General features: G+C 41.6%; 1 protein-coding gene across 1 annotated transcript in view; it reads right to left on the minus strand.

Moving 5' to 3' along the window:
* The window catches only part of Poc1b (POC1 centriolar protein B), a 95,005-nt gene that overhangs the window by 24,720 nt on the left and 52,608 nt on the right, over positions 1-17,677 (minus strand). The window contains exons 9-10 of the mRNA XM_012948592.2: positions 15,432-15,584; positions 5,741-5,821 (exon numbers count right to left, since the gene is read on the minus strand). Coding sequence (XP_012804046.2) covers positions 5,741-5,821; positions 15,432-15,584 — 234 coding nt within the window. The remainder of the gene's footprint in view (positions 1-5,740; positions 5,822-15,431; positions 15,585-17,677) is intronic.

A 17,677-nucleotide genomic window follows, 5' to 3' on the forward strand; every position in this document is an offset into this window, starting at 1 on the left:
AACCACAGGTCTCTCTCTCAGGAGCCGACACAACAGAGCCAGGAGCTCTTCCAGCTGCCCTAAGAGTACTGAGGGCTGCACCTTGCTGTTGCTGAGGAAAGGAGAGAGGGAACCCCACAGCTGACATCCAATCTGTCAGGAAATCCTCTTGGCTCTGCCTTCAAAATATACTCAGGATTGGATCGCTTATCCCTCCCTCCTGTGACTGTCTTAGGTCAGCCACGAATGCCTTACAGCTAACAGCTTGCTTTGCAAGTTACTGTACTTGTCTCCATCTTCACTCCCAGTGCCTACACAGCAGCCAGAGGGAACCCACTGACACTAAACTGGAAGGCAAATCCTGCTCCCTCTGCAGAAGGTCTTCTGTGATGGCCTCCTGCCTTGCCTCACCCATCGTGTCCCTCCCAGACGTTCCCTTGACCTGCTCCCTTCACTCCTGTAGTTCCTTACTCAGATGTCACCTCCCATGTAACAAGTGTCCAGGCCACACTATCTAAAACCGCTTCTTTATGCTATATTCTAATCTGTCTTTCTTGCTTTTCTTCACCTTTGTGGGTTTTTTTTTTTTTTTTTTGGTCCACTATGTTATATCCTGAGAATTGCCAGTTTCCCTGACTAGAAAAATGTAGAATGTAGCTTCTCTAGGCAGTTCATTCCTGCTCATCCTCCAACCCCCCACCATTTTTTTAAGGCTGAGAATGGTGAGTGACCCAGAGCAGTTCCTCAGTAAATACTTATTGAGAGCTGTAATGTGTTTGAGTGGGCATCCTCCCTGCATTCTACCACATCTGCCATATGTTGAAAAGCAATGTAAAGACCCACATGTAGCCAGGTGTGGTGGTGCAGGCAGGTGATCCCACTCAGGAGGCTGAGGTAGGAAGACCATGAGTTTGAGGCCAACCTGTACCACATAATCAGACTTTTATTAAGGGGGGGGGGGATGAGAATATGAGATAAGAGTGCACATACCAAGAGTAGAGTAATGCAATTTTATCACCATGATACATATTTTCAGTTTCTTTGGAGTTATCTACATAAACCTTACTTTTTCCCATCAACGAATCCTACCCACCTCTGCCCAGGCCAAGGCAGTCGTCTACAGAGGTTCTCTATTTCCTCCAGCCCACTCATCATCTCTTCCGAACACTGCTATTGACTCCCTTTCTGACAACCATGTAACTCAGTGTCAAGCCTCTTGACGATCACAATTATTTCATACACAGTTATTTCCACCTGCTGGGGGATGATGCTGCTGGAGGTGAGGCAGCCAGCTTACCATCTCCCTTAGTAACTCATAGAAGGCTTTTATGCAGCATGCTTTTACTCTGACTGATGGATGCATAAAACACTGTAGATCTTTGGGTATTTTTTCTAAAATGTAACTGCTCAGTTTATTGCAAACAGTTAGTTTGACTTAACATACTGTCCTAACTCTAGAGTAAGCTACAAATACCACATTTGTGCTCTGACCACTGGCCAGGGTAAACGTGAACATTGTCTTAGCTGTTTGTGAAGAATCAGATTAACAGAGATGACAAGAGTACTACCTTGTTATTTTTTTTTTTAGGACAAGTAACCATAAAATCAATTATGTCAAAACTTAATATCATTTGCTTTCTTTATTTTATATATAAAAATAATTATAAGCTGGGTGTGGTGGCAAACACCTTTAATTCCAGCACTTGGGAGGCAGAGGTAAGAAGGATCCCCATGAGTTTGAGGCCACTCTGAGTGATATGCTACCTCAAAAAACCAAAAAAAAAAAGAAAAAAAAAACCATATATACATATACATATACATATATATATATATATATATATATATACACACACACACACACACACACATACACACACACACATATATAATGTAAAGCTATATAAAATGTAATATTATGTAATAAAATACACATAATAACTTCTTAATATTTATTCCTTTTTTGAAAGAGGGCAGTAGTGAGGAGGGTCTGGGACATCCCAGATAGCCAAATCACTCATGGATACTGAATTAACTGTCCGAGTACAAGTTGTCTAGGGCTGGAATCTAGGGTCTGTGTGCCAAGCAAGCACTTGACTACTGAGCTCTATCTCCAGCCTTCCCTACTATAATTTCCACTCACACTGGGCTGGAACCCAGAAGCTTGTCCTATACTAATAAATGACAACATCAAAACACTCAAATGGAATCCTGTAGTCAAGAATCTTTAGAAAGCTGGGAAAGTACACAGCAAGTGATCCAATACAATCAAAATAAAGATTCAGGCATTCCAAAATGTCAGCATTTTAAACTCTATATCTATGTGACATCCCATGTCACCCTTTTACAGGAACATTTTTGTACAATCAAGCCTTAAAAATGCAGATTTATAACAATCACCAAATATTACACCAAATCCCTTTGTAAGCGTTAGAGAAGAGGGCAATCACGAGGGAACTGTGGCAGCGCACCGTCCTTTCTTCTCGGCACTGAGATGTCAGAGGACAGGCAAATCATTAGTGCACTTAAGTGTGAAAATCACTGTGAATATCTTAAGCCACAGGAGAGCAAGAATAGATTACCCTGCACTATTATAAGACTTATACTACCCAAAACATGGTTTGTTTCTTAAAAAACTGACAGAGTAGCTGGAGATACAGCCCAGTGGTTGAGCACTTGCCTACACATGCAGGGCCCTTGTTTCTACCCTAGCACAAGAATAAAAACAGTGAATATGGCTCGAGTGCATTGTATCTGTGTATGAACATATCATCATGAACCTCACTATTCTGTATAATTAATATATGTTAACAAAATATTTTACAGTTAAAAAAACCCAAAAAAATCAAGCCTCCCAAAAAACAGTAAACACATTACCAAAAACAAATACTACCTTTTTGGTTTTCAGTATTTCTTTGGGTTCTAAAATTAATATCACATAAAAGTTGACACCAACATGTAGTGTAGTTGTCACTCATGCCAATGCAGAAACAGCAGAAATCTAATCAGGATATACAGAAGACACAGGTTAAGAATGTCCATGGAAGCAATTGGGATACTGGTCCCACTCTACTTAGCCTAGTACACACCAGGCATGTGCTTTACTGTGGACATTCAGCCCCAGCCTTGTTTTTTTTTGTTTTTGTTTTTTGAGGTAGTGTCTCACTGTAGTTCAGGCTGACCTGGGATTCACTCTGTAGTCTCAGGGTGGCCTTGAATTCACAGCGATCCTCCTACCTCTGCCTCCTGAGTGCTGGGATTGAAGGCGTGCGCCACCACACCCAGCCCAGACTTGTTTTTTTGAGACAAGTACATGACTTATAACTTTAGATTCACAATCTTGCCTTTGGCTCCCAGGTTCTAGGATTATAGGTAAATGCCATCATGCCTGGCTTCACATGTGTGTGTGTGTCTCTGTCCCCAGGGGTCAAAAGTGGATGTGTTCCTCAATTACTCTTCACTTTATTTACTGAGGCAGTATTCCTCACTTCAACCCAGAGCTCGCTGAACCAGCTAGTTTAGCTAGCAGCTTGCCCTGGGGATTCCTTGTCCACCTTCCCAGTGCTGGGATTACAGATGGGCTGCCATGCCCACGTGGCATATACATGGTTGCTATGGATAGGACATATAGGTTTTAGGGATCCGAGAACCTCTGGCTTATGCAGCAAGCCCTTTACTGACTGAACTTTCTCCCCAGCCCCCTCAAAGTTTTTAAATCAATTACCCAGTAATCCATTTGGAAGGCTAAGGGAAAGGTATACATTGAAAAAATAATTAAAGCCCCATAGAGATGCTTTATATAAATCTTGGTGTTTCATGGGTTCCATACCTGGAACAAGCAGGTTGTAGATTACAGAAGAATTGACCCAGACTGCACTTCATCAGCCCAGACCAAACCAATTACTGCAAACAAGATTATACCTTCCTCATTTTCTCACTTACTTTAATATGTAACAGCTAGTATGAAGTTTAAAGTGACATGCAATCTTTCTTATAATATGAAGTCACTAACATTGGGTAGAATTTAAAGCTACAGAAGACTCACAGGATTCAGGCTCAGGTCACCCCGTACCACACTGGCAGGTGAAGGCAGAGTAAGATATAACTGTCTTAAACACAGCTGCTAAACCTGTCACACACCTGTTACGCAGAACTGTCTTCTCAAAGTCCCACACACATCACGTTTCCCAAATGAGGACTCTAAAATACAGACTAGTTCCTTTGGTCCCACTGGATCACCACAAGGGGTCAGACACCCCTCTGTCCTTTTTCAGGCAGTCACTATACCTGCCTCTGCTGCACACTCTCAAGGGTGTCTAGGCTCCTTAGGCTGTGAGGCTTTGCAAAGAAGGGGACTGGCAGGGAGACTGTGTACATGGACCACAAATTTTTAATGATCTCTAGTATTTCCTATGACAATCTTAGTCTGTTGACTAAATCCACTTATCTTTTGTTCTCATTCACTAGAAGGTGAAACACTCAACTCACTATGGTGTGTAAGGTTCAATGACATACATTTTGACTAATTTATTGAAAACAAATGTATCAAATGCCTACTATAGGCCAAGCACTATGGTTAGTTTTAGATGACTAACATTTGATTTGACAAGTCATTCATGGAGAAATGCTGGTGGAGTTATAAACACGAGCACTGTAGGTGACAAGACCACAGACCAGCTTAGGATCCTCGTTACCAGTGAGCCCTGGGCTTCCCTGTGACAAAGCCCTTTGGCCACTACCATGTGTTCTGTGACCAAGGCCTCACAGAGAAGCCTGGGTGTCTTCTTTGCAGGGGACCCACACTGGCAGGACCTTTATACCAGAGCTCACGGGTCTAGGGTAGATTCAAGCAGTTCCTCTGCAGAATCCCTCTACCTGAAGCACCAATCTTGAACTCTGCTGACGAGGGTGCAATGTCACAGGGTTGGGCTTGCGTTGTTTGGGGTTTTCTAGACTTATATGAGAAATTGACACAAAACATTTAACTAAACTGGGTGTGGTGGTGCACACCTTTAATCCCAGCACTTGGGACAGAGGTAGGAGGATCGCTGTGAGTTCGAAGTCACCCTGAGACTACATAGTGAATTCCAGGTCAGTCTGGACTAGAGCAAGACCCTACCTCAATACCCCCCCCCAAAAAAAATTGGTGATGACAATGAAAAAGACGAAGAAAGAACTAAGCCAATACCACCCTGACAGGAGTAAAGACCACACTGCTCTTCCCATTTGTTTTGATAACCAGTTTCATGCAGGATGGTGCAGTGATTCTTGTCACTGGGGCACTGAATGTATAAACAACAGAAATGCAATTTTTGCATACAAAAGTGTGAGTATTAGGAAGACTTCATTTCTGAACAATGCCTGAACAGATTAACTAAACAGAATAAAATTTCAAGTAAGTGTAATATCTCTCAGAGACAATTAGCAAAGCAGGGACTCTGCTCTGTGATAGCAAGTGAGATGTCATCAAAGTGGCAGTCCAACATGGGTCCCAGGACAGCTAGGAATGTGGCCCAACACATTTGTAGATGGCAATATTGCCATGTCAAAAGGCTGAACACCCCTAACAGGGTCTTCAAAGGAAAATCTATTGCAGGAAACAGCTGCTGCTCCCCCTTGTGGCTGCTTCGATACTTCATAAATTAGACTTTGTAAGAGGTATTGATATTCTGAACCTTTAGGCCAGTCTACCTTGTATCCTTGCCCCAGCACATTTCTTAAAGAAATACACTGTGCTAAATTCAAAAAACCAAAAGCAACTTACTGTTGTAGAATCAAAAGAAAGGATATCCACAACAGGGGGTGAAGAAATTTGCATGTTGCTCACATCCAGCTTTGGGTTGATCTGTGTGTTTACATAAAAACAGTAATGTAACAACACATATGTAACACTTCACTAAACTACTATGAATTTAAAGCATATTGATATATTCACTAATAAGGACACAAAATACTGGTATAATGAGTCTGTGAAACCTAGCAACATACATGATTAAAGGTGAACTTATCCCAGAAATAGTTACGCCTACATTAGCAAAACAATATAACTTACCTGTAGAGAAATATTGAAAATAAAATGACCCACTTCAAAAGAAGAAAAACAATCCCAGTCAGTTATTAAGGAAATCAAGTGTTAAAGATGTAAGAATTAGAGAAGAAGAAATAAGTTATCATTCACATATGAAATGGAGACTCAAATAAAAAGGAAACTATACCACAGATAGCTCAGAAGGCTGTGTACACAGAAAACAAACACAGTAAGGTATCAATGGTAAAGCAAATTAATAGAGGAAGGATAATTTACATTTCCATAAATTGCCTTAGCACATGGAGTCTCTGAGCGAGGGCAGGCAGAAGAATCGTTGGAGCTTGTGAATAAGCTCAGGGATCATTCAAAGACTGCAGCTCAAGCAAGAGCAGGTAGAGGAGAGTAGTCCACCACAGGCAGGAAGACGGACCGCAGCCTGGGCACCTACTGTGCATGCCACACACATCTATACCCCATCACACATTTTACACACACACACACACACACACACACACACACACAGGTAAATAAAAAAGAATATTTTTATAACCACAGGCTAACACACAGGTTATCTTAAAACCTACAAAAACAGTGGGGCATGGTGGCGCACATCATTAATCCCAGCACTTGGGAGGCAGAGGTAGGAGATCACTGTGAGCCTCCCTGAGACTACATGATGAATTCCAGGTCAGTCTGAGCTAAAGTGAGACCCTACCTCGAAAAAACAAAAACAAAACAACAACAACAAAAACAAAACCATAAGGGGAAAAAAAGACATCTGATTATACCAAATTCAGGATTTTTGATAATCTTGAGCACCACAAAATTAGCATTCAGATAATGGGACAGGAGGAGATATTATGTCTACAACAGAAAAAGAGCTATCCTCAAAACTTACAATCAATATAAGAACAGCAACGTACAGAAGTGAAACTCCTTTAGTCAGCATGTAGAGATGTTCAGAAAAATTAATGAAAAACAGTGAAAACTCAAGGAAATAGTACTTAACACTTATTTGACTACAATCACTAGGAAGTCAGTGACCCCCAACATTGTTTACAGTGACCTGCAATGGCAACCCTACTCCCACAAATTAGAAGAAAATTCAAGTTGAAATACTATATAATAGATAAGGTTTCTTTTTCTCTTTTTTGTTTTTAGAGGTACGGTCTCACTCTCATCCAGGCTGACCTGGGATTCACTATGTAGCCTCAGAGTAGCCTCGAATTCACAGTTATCTTCCTACCTCTACCTCCCAAGTACTGGAATTAAAGGTGTGCACAACTACGCCTGGCTTTTTTTTGGGGGGGGGGGCATGTGTGTGTGTGTGTGTGTACAGTAATTGTGGCATACAGTAATTGTGGTATGAACAAGTGTGTGCAGATGTTACGAGTTGTTGCACACAAGAACTGAGGCCAGAGAAGAAGCTGCATGCCTTCCTCTGTCTCTCCTGCACACATTTCCTTGAAGCAAAGTCTGAACCTGGACACTAGCTGCAGGCATTCTCCAATCTCCACTCTCAATGGCCACATCCATTATGGGGGGGGGGTGGCTAGGGACTCGCTCAGGGTGAGTCAGGACCTCTCAGGCCATCATGCTTGTGCAACAGGTGATTGCATCTACTGACCCATCTCCCCAGCCCCATGCTGGATATTTGAAAGGGATAACAGTGGGAAAGCAGACTGGTTCCATGAGATAAGCTCAAATGACGCACCTTTTAGAATTAAAGCATTTTTGGAGTGTGGTAACACCATAACAAGGTGGCATGGTGGTGCCCTGAAGATAGAGGGAGAGAAGAGGAAAGGAGGGAGGGAGAAGGAGAAAGGAGGGAAGGAGACTCCAGAAAGCTGAAGAACAAAGCAAGGCGCTTTTTTTTTTTTCTTTTTTGGAGAGAGAATGAGAACTGGCACACACCAGGGCTGCAGCCACTGCAATCGAACTCCAGACACTTGCACCACCTAGTGGGGATGTGTGACTTTGGACTTGCTCACCTTTGTGCATCTGGCTTACATGGGATCTGGAGAGTCAAACATGGGTCTTTAGGCTTCACAGGCAAGCACCTTAACTGCTAAGCCATCTCTCCAGCCCTGAAAAGTGGTCTTTTTAAGAGTTTCTGGGAAAAAGGGTGTGGGTGTGTCTAGCACCGATTATGTGAAAAGTTATGGAGGATATGGAGAAGAAAGGAGAGTGGGAGATAAAGAAGGTCCCTAAGATTTCCAAAGGAGAGGGGCTCAAGGCAGAGGTAGTAGTTGGGGGAGGCAGGAAAGCACATGCAGGAAGGAATAAAGTTGTGATTCAATGGTGCCTTAGGCTTGGGCAGCAAAAGTAACCTCATCTATGCTCTTAATACTACACAGCAGTGAAAAATGGCTGGAATAAAACTCCATTCAACATGTAACTGTCAATTCAGATTTCATTTTGCAAAGTTCAAGATTTTTATGTGAAATAAAAAGGTAAGCTACAGAAAAATATACCTGATAATTCTATTTGTATAAAGTTCAAGACCTCCCAAAACTAAGTAGCATTTGATAACAGATGTAATTATCTGTACTGAAATTATAAAGAAAAAGAAATGATTTCCTGGATTGATGACTACCTTGAGGGACGTTATCTCAAAATTCAAAAAGACCCAAGCCGCAAAAAATAGACCCCATCTGCTGGCTAGCTTACCTAGCCAAACCAGTAAGCTCTGGGTCTAGTGAGAGACCCCATCTTCAAAACAAGGTAGAGCAACTGAGGAAGACAGCCAGCATTGACCTCTGCCTCCACACGCACATGTGCACACTCACCTACATGCACATGAGTACAAACACATGCACACACTCCACACACACACCAGACATGTTCAGAATATTCAGTGAAAAAGCAGATTAATGGTTGAATATAGCAGACAGGGGGAAGTTAGTAGAAAATGAATGGGGCATGTTAATGGAAATAGGTTTCTTTTTGAGGTAATAAAAATGCACTAAAATTGAAAAAAAAAATGGACCCAGCACCGGCAACACAAAGTCTGGAACAAAGGACAGACACTCAGGCAGCAGGGCTTTCCATGGAAGGAGCGGGTGGCGGCAGCAGGAAGCGCCCTGGAGAAGAACCTCAGGAAGAGTCCACTGGCTGCCGGCGGGGTGAGAAGGTCCCCGAGGAGGAAACAACAGCCTATCATGGCTTCTGAAAAAAAGGGGAGAAGCCAAGCCAGAAGGGAGTTAAAGGGCACTCCATGGCACAGTGGAAGAATGCAGAAGTGAGACTTGGGAGGAGGGCAGGCGTGAGAGAGAATTAAGAGACTGACAATGTTCACATGGTGAGGCGCACAGGGACTGGAGTCAAAGTGCTCCTGGCCACCCGAGAGGCATGCAGACCATGAGGAGTAGACACTGCAGTCACGCAGCACTGAGCTCCTGGCAAGCTCTGGATTCTCCTGCCTCTGCCTTCAGTGTGGGCATTACAGGTGTGTGGCACCAGACTTGGCCCTCTAGATTTGGTTTTAGAAGTGGTTAATACACTTTCTAATTATTTAGCCCACTGTATTAACAAGGGGGGACATATATCTAGAGGCTATTAAATTATAGCAAAACTAAAAGGAGAATGATGACTGTATGCCCAGGCAGCCAATACCTCGGCCTCCTGCCTGCGCCACCAGCAGAAAACATGCTGTTCCCGCTGAAGCTGGCGCTGGAGAAACCCCTTCGGATCCCTGGCAAGCTGGCCAGAGCCATTTTATTCTTTGCTATCTACTGCCACCTAGTGTAGATAAGAAAACAAGTTACCCATGAAAAAACAACTTGGTTTTACCATCTGAAATCAGACCTGCTCAAAATTCTAAACCCCATGGAAAGAGAAAGTATCTTTCAATCTTCGATTGTCTACAAGTTTGTAACCTTCTGATGTAACTGAATTGTATTTTATACCACTATGGCACAAACTGCTGTCACATGAATAAACGTGACTTTAAATGGAATGGCTTGAGAGGCTAATTTCTCCCAGTAGAAAGAAGGCATGTACTTGGGATTCATGAATGAGGGGAGGCTTATCTATAGGACCTTGAAGGTCCCATCCCACATTCCAACCAAGGGTCTGCACAGCCATCACGCTAAAGAGTACAGTAACATAAACACCCACACTAACAAAGTCCACAAGCTCTCCCTAGACTGCTAAAATCAGCATATACACACTGAAGAGATGCAAGTTTTTATGATACTGAAGCATTATGTCAAAGTGGTCAGGAATGCAGAATTCAACCACAGTGCCTGTGCTGGAGACTCGTCATGGCCACCTGCAAGCTCTGGCTTACACATACCTTCATTTCTCTCTTCTTAATTCTTATTATTTATTTATTTGACAGAGAAAGAGGGAGAGTGAGCGAGAATGGGCACAACAAGGCCTCCAGCCACTGCAAATGAGCTTCAGAGGTGTGTGCCCCCTTGTGCATCTGGCCAATGTGGGTCTTGGGGAATCGAACCTGGGTCCTTTGACTTTGCAGGCAATCACCTTAACCACTAAGCCATCCCTCCAGCCCGCTCCCTTCTTTTTTCAAATTTAAGACAGGTCTCTCTCTAGCCTAGGTTGGCCTGGGAATTACTCTGTAGCCCAGGCTGGCCTCAAACTCAAGGTGACTCTCCTACCTCAACATCCTGAGTGTTGAGGATAAAGGTATGACTGGTCAATGCTTGAACTTCTTGTGTGTATAAAATTGCTACTTTCATAGTGGTTTTAGTAATGTGAAATAACTTCCACAAAGCACTTAAAAAGGTTTTGCACAAGTGTTCAGTACTGTTTTCTCCGTAACTACCATGCCATCATTATAGGACACTTATCGAGGTCTGAAGTAGCATATGCCTATGCTTCAGCTAGAATTAAAACATAAAATTCACAGGCAAGTGCTTTCAACCTTTTTGGAAGATTATGAATTTCATATGAAGTGGCTGTTATAAAGTTGAAAGTCACCAAGATAATTATTTTATTAATAACTTTAGCCATGTTTTATCCCGTCCAGAACAAGCACCACTTGCGGAGACCTCACTAAGATCCATCACCACCCCTGACAAGGAGTTTCTGGTCTCCATCAAGCAAGCCCAAGGGCAGCGGGAGGCACAGGATTAAGTGCCATGAACATATAATATAGTCCCCCTTTGAAAGGGAAGTGTGATTTTTGCTGGAGAGGGACAGCGTGGCTCACCCAGGACCAGGCTGAGCAGGGGTCAGCATGAACTAGTGATGTGCTAGAGCACAGGGTGGGCTAGAGGAACAGGCCTGCAGGAGACAAGGAACAGGAGTATTCTCATGTTTCGTTTTGGGTGTATGCATGCTCACATGTGCATGGGTACACATGCATGCATGTGCGTGTGTGTATAAAGGCCAGAGGTCAATATTAAGGTTCTTCCTCAATCACTGTCCATTTTATTTACTGCGAAAGAGTCTCTCACTTGAACCTAACCAATGTCAATGTGGCTGGTCTAAGTAGCCAGTGTGGCCAGGGCTCCGTCTCCACCTCCTCAGTGCGGGGTTACAGGTATATGCTGCCACCCCTGCACGGCACTGACATGGATGCTGGGGACCTAAGTTCAGGTCCTCATGTTTGTGTGGCAAGCATTTTATACACTGAACCATCTCCCTAGCCCTGTCCCCACAGTTTTTTTAAAATTTTTATTAACATTTTCCATGATTATAAAATATATCCCATGGTAATTCCCTCTCTCCCCACCTCCACACTTTGCCATTTGAAATTCCATTCTCCATCATATTACCTCCCCAAAGTTTTTTTTTTTATTAAATATAGATATATTGTTTTATTTGCAAGCAGAGAGAGAGAGAATAGAGAGAGAGAGAAAGAGTGGGCACACCAGGGCCTTTAGCCACTGCGAGTGAACTCCAGACGCATGTGCCACTTTATGTATGGTTTTATGTGGGTACTGGGGAATCAAACCAGGATTGTTAGGCTTTGCAGGCAAGCACTTTTTAACTGCTGAGCCATCTCCCCAGCTGGAACCCCTCCGATGGAAGACTTTCACAACTATATGTACTACAGAGGAAGGGACACCAGAGAAGCTGTTTCACACAGCAAGGATCGATGCTCTCTGCCTTCTGACACGTGGCCTCCCCTCATGTTTTCTAAGAGCAATCTGGCTCTCTACATGTGGGTGTTAGTCATTTACACGTTTACTTAGCAGGTACCCAAGATCCAGGACTGCAGGCTTCCACCTTCACACCAGAAGTGCTAAGGAAGGAAAACACTTCTGGAAGGCCTTGCAAAAACCAAAGTGTCACCCAGAAGACTGAGATTATACACTCAAATTAGCCGCACAGAAAACTAGTCAAATACAAATTATAGGAAACTCATCTTGCTTCATACTCAAATAAAACATTCATGGTTACTGCAAAAAGCAAAAAAGTTAGAGGAACTATTTCACTTTGATACTGTTTGGTTCACATATTTTAATAACACTTTTTTAAAAAAAAATATTTATTTATTTGAGAGCGACAGACACAGAGAGAAAGACAGATAGAGTGAGAGAGAGAGAATGGGTGCGCCAGGGCTTCCAGCCTCTGCAAACGAACTCCAGACGCGTGTGCCCCCTTGTGCATCTGGCTAGTGTAGGACCTGGGGAACCGAGCCTCGAACCAGGGTCCTTAGGCTTCACAGGCAAGCACTTAACCGCTAAGCCATCTCTCCAGCCCTTAATAACACTTTTATATCTTATTTAAATTCTGAATAATCAAAGAAGTTCTTACAGTTTAAAAAAAATATTTCTAAAATAACTTATCAGCTCACCAAGGCTAAAGATTTGAAAGAAAATGTAATCTAAAAAAGTTAGTAGTTTGTGTTTATTTTGGGTTTTGCAAGGTAGGGTCTCACTCTAGCCTAGGCTGACCTGGAATTCACTATGCACTCTCACGGTGCCTCAAACTCACAGCACTCCTCCTTCCTCTGCCTCCCAAGCACTGTTACTAAAGGCGTGCACTACCATGCTTGGCTAAAACTTAGTGTTTTATAGTATAATTTACTAATCATAAATGAACGTCACTCCTTCTATCCCGAGTCACAGTACACCGTCTACCCGAATGCTTTAGCTCTGAATTAAACAGCTCCCTTTCTCAATGAAGGGTCTATGTGCAGCACACGGAAGTCTTCAAAACAACTAGGTACCTGGTCATTCTTTCTACATGCTGGGTGCCTTCTGTACAGAAAGACATACTTTGCTTTGTCATGAGATTTAAGGGAAGTGGCACAGTTGGCTGTTCACATGCAAAAGACTGCTATTTCTCTGACATTTCTGTATGAGCACTGGACAGCATTTTACAAATATCAGTTGTACGAGGTACTTGAGCAACCATGAGTGTTTGCTGATAATTTAACTGGGAACATGAGCCTGACTTTCTCAAGGCCACACAAAATGTTCAGTACAATGTTCAGCATATGTACACTATAACTAAACTCTAATTCCACAATGAAAAGTCAGTTTTAATAGAACTTTTAAGTGTAGTTCAGAGTGGCTCAGCATGGTCTGGGTCATCGTGACCCAGCCACACAGAGCAGCCTGGCTGGGTTCATGGCACAACTCTTGGCTCTACAGGCAGAATGGAGCTATTCAACAACTTGATGACCTTTTAAAGGAATTCTAGTTCTCTTAATGGATTGGGTTGACAGTAAATCACAGAGAAAACAGTTTGAGTCTATGTACTGGGATTGCATGATGTCACAGAACTATCACTAAATCCGGAATGATTAAACTTCAGGCCCAGCCTGCAGCATGGTCACGTGTCACTGAGATGAGGGGATCACATGGATGATAGAGCAATGGGGTATCTGCCACCCACCACACAGGTGAAGGGGTCATGTGGGTGACACCAGGTCAGTGGGTATTGATCACCGATCACCATCACTCAGGTGGGGGACCACATGGGTGACAGAGCAATGAGGAGGCATCTTCCTCTCAAGTCCAGCCAAGACATAGAAATGCTAAAACAATGCCAAGAGCCAACAATGCAGTTTTGCTAACACAAAAGAACTCAAGGTAAGTCATACTTTAGGTTAACTTTATATGAATGTACATGATCACAGCGACAACAAATGTGCCTACAATTATAGAAATGGAAGAAAAAGATGTGATGATTAACAAGCAGAGCACATCTTTTCATTCACAGAATGAAAGGGAAGGAGAAGATGGGTCAGTGGGCAAAAGCACTTGCTACACAAGCAGGCCAACCAAGTTTGGATCCCCACAATCCAAGGAAAAGGGAGAGGCAGAAGCATGATCTGTAATTGCAATGTGCTATGGTGAGATAGGAGGTAGAGACAGGAGAATCCCTCAAAGTTGTGAGCTAGCTAGCCTGGCTCAAATGAGGTAGAAAGTAAGGACTTGAGGTTGTAGTCACCTTCACATGCATGCCATGCGTGTGCCCGCACTCACACATATGAATGAACATGCACGCGTACACGCGCGCATGCGTGCGCGCACACACACGATATAAAAATGTGGGTTGGGGAATGTGGATCAGTGGTAGAGCACTTGCCTAGCATGTAGGAGGCCTTAAATTAAATCCCTAGCAAAACACACACACACAAACACATACACAACACAACACAATAAGCATAGACAAGAAATAAAACATACTAATACTTTGAAGACTGTCAGTCATAAGAAACAATAAAATTATAGTAAAGAATTGAAGATAAGTATTACCAAGGAAAACTTCATCATGAATCTCAAGATTAGACAAAATTAATAGACAAAACTTTGGGTTCAGTTTCCCAGTACCCACATAAAGCCAGATGCACAAAGTGACACATGTGCCTAAAGTTTGGCTGCAGTGGTAAGAGCTCCTGGCACACTCACTTGTTCATTCTTTCTTTCTTTCTCTCTCTTTCTCCCTCCTCTCCTCCCTCTCTCTCCCCCTTGCAAATAAATAATTTTAAGAAAGATAATTATATATCCAAAACACATGTAGACAAAGAACAAAATGGACTCAATTATTAGATTTAATGACAGATGCACAAGGTGATCCAAGCACCCAAGTCACACGTGTGCACAGATGGTGCATGCGTTTGGAGTTCAATTACTGGCTGGAGGCCCTGGTGCAACAGTTTCTTTCCCTCCTTCCCTCCCTCCCTCCCTCCCTCCCTCCCTCCCTCCCTCCCTCCCTCCCTTCCTTCCTTCCTTCCCCCCTCCCCCCACAGGCCAGTCTGTTAGGCTTATCTCAAAAACAAAAGAAGTCAATGGAAGAGCTTTTAACATTATTGCACATGAACACTTGCCTACAGCTGTATTTTATTAGTGAAAACAATGGACTTTTTCAAAGCATTGGTATTTTAGGGCAAGACTAGTTTTTTGTTGATGTTTTTTGGTACAAACTATGTATAATCTCAAGTACTTAATTTATTAACAGTCTCACAATGTGCATAAAAGACAAGTATTCACAAAATACTTACTTCAACAGTCTCTGTTTTTCTTTCATGGGGATGTGGTGATCTTGGGTAGATGTCAAGAAGGTGTGGTGATGATTCAAAATGCAATCTTTTGAGATTTCTTTTATTAGGATCTTTAGAATGCAATTCATTAAAGTTAGTTCTCCATAGTAAGATCTATAAAAAGGCAATGATGTTTTCAGTTATTGACTTGCATGTATAAGCAACAGAACTGATTAACAAATCAAATATATATAATTGTCTTTTAAACTAGGAAGGCTGTATGTGCATATATCCATACATATTTCCACAATGTTACTATTTCTTAACACTTTCTTAGGCATGCTGCAGGAAAAGATTTAGCATTTTCAGTTGCCTTCAGGTCTGGCCTAAACTTCTCTCCCCTCCCTCACAAGCTCTGAACCATGCTTGGCTCTGCTTTATTCAATAAATCTGCCACGAATGACTTGGGATGATTTCATACAAGTGCAGATTAACCTCATAAATTATTTATACATGAAATGCTCAGGAGTTCCAGACAAAAGATTAAGCAATAGTGCAGGTAAAAGGGCCATGTTATGAAACTGGACATTCAATAAGTGTTCATTATATGTACAATTAAGTGAAGAAAAAAAAACTGAGTAAGAGAAAATAACTTCTAAGGTGTCAGGATGGCCGAGTGGTCTAAGGCGCCAGACTCAAGCTACTTATGCCATTTCTAAAATATATGCAATTCTGTAAGTATTTCACATGTAACTTGTAACTTTAAATTGTAACTGCTTTTAGAAAAGAAATGGGACCAAAAGTACATTTGTAATTTAGGTTGTGATTGTACACTATGAAAATATCTGATTTTGAAACTTACTTGGGACATTAAAGAATATACCAGTTCCTATAGACACAGATCTGTGCTTCAAGGACCACTGCTAATGTAATGTGAATGTCAGAGTTTTGACTTGTTGACATTTACCATAGAAATGAGTTAGCAGTTTGTTGTATGAGATGCTAAATCTCTAGAAGTAAAGCTATCTTAAGATATAATTGAGAAATTTAGTTACATAACAAAATTATGACTGAAGATGGCTAGCATTTTTAAGGTTTTAGCAACAATTTAGAGAATTCAGTTTGAAGGAAAAGATTGTGCTCTATACCTGCCACTCGTAGCTCCATTTATTTCTATTTTGAGAAGAGAAAAATATACAGACTAAAATATTGAGTGTTAATACAGGTTCTTTCCCTTCTTCTGTGCATATACTATTACACAATAGAAAACTTTGGATTAAAGTTCTCATACATAAATAGTAAAACCACTGGCTTTTTCCAGTGCTTTATTTTATTTTCCTACTCCTCAGCTGTGTCTGTCTGTCTGTCTGTGTCTCTCTCTCACACACACGCAGTGGTTTGATTTTTGCTGATGTTCATTGTTAGTGATTCTGAAGTACTTTTCTTAGTATATAGGTTTAGGTTTGTTTTGGTTAACAGCTTTCCTCATGTCACTGAAGCTGCATTATTAGTGGTGTAAAGGTAAACCTTATTTATTTCTTTCATATATTATTAATATTAAATTCTTGTAGGTGAATATTTCCTAGAGTTTTGCACACGTTTTCATTTTTATTTTGTTGGTAGTGCAGGTTATAAAATAGATGAGTGCATTTTGATTTAAGATCACTTTTCTCCTTAAACTGCTCTGCAGAAATAAATATTTTTAGGGAAAATAGTTTTTTTACAACCACTAAATTGTATTTCTTATTTTTGTATGTGCATAACCAGGGTGGTGAGATCACTGATCTTTTAGTGAACACTTTTGTTCTATTTGAAATTTTCTTATACATTTAAGTTATTACTTAAAATTATTGCTAGGCAGTGTCAAGAAATACTGGTTGAAGGAAAAATACAGTAAATATAAGAACACTTAAATAGAGATATCATTTCTGAAGACAAAAAGCAGAGAAATACTGCCAGTGCCAAGTAATGGGAGCATGTGGGCAGTGTTGAGATTGTGCAGTTATCTACAGGAATGAGTGCCCAGAGACAGTGTCTCCATTAAAGTAGCTGGATGGGGGACAGTGGTTTAAAATAGGAAATGCAACATGGGTGCTGTATTGTAAATTGTGCCAAGATCATGCAAGTTGTACTGTTTTTGATCAGTTTTGTTTCATCATTATTATTTTCAAGGGGTTACTGAATGTTAGAAAATCTGTAATGTTTTATTTGAAATATATAAATAATGTATACAGACGTGTATGCGATGGGAAGTATTTAAACTCTAG

Source organism: Jaculus jaculus, chromosome 6, assembly GCF_020740685.1.
Source record: "Jaculus jaculus isolate mJacJac1 chromosome 6, mJacJac1.mat.Y.cur, whole genome shotgun sequence".
NCBI lineage: Eukaryota > Metazoa > Chordata > Mammalia > Rodentia > Dipodidae > Jaculus > Jaculus jaculus.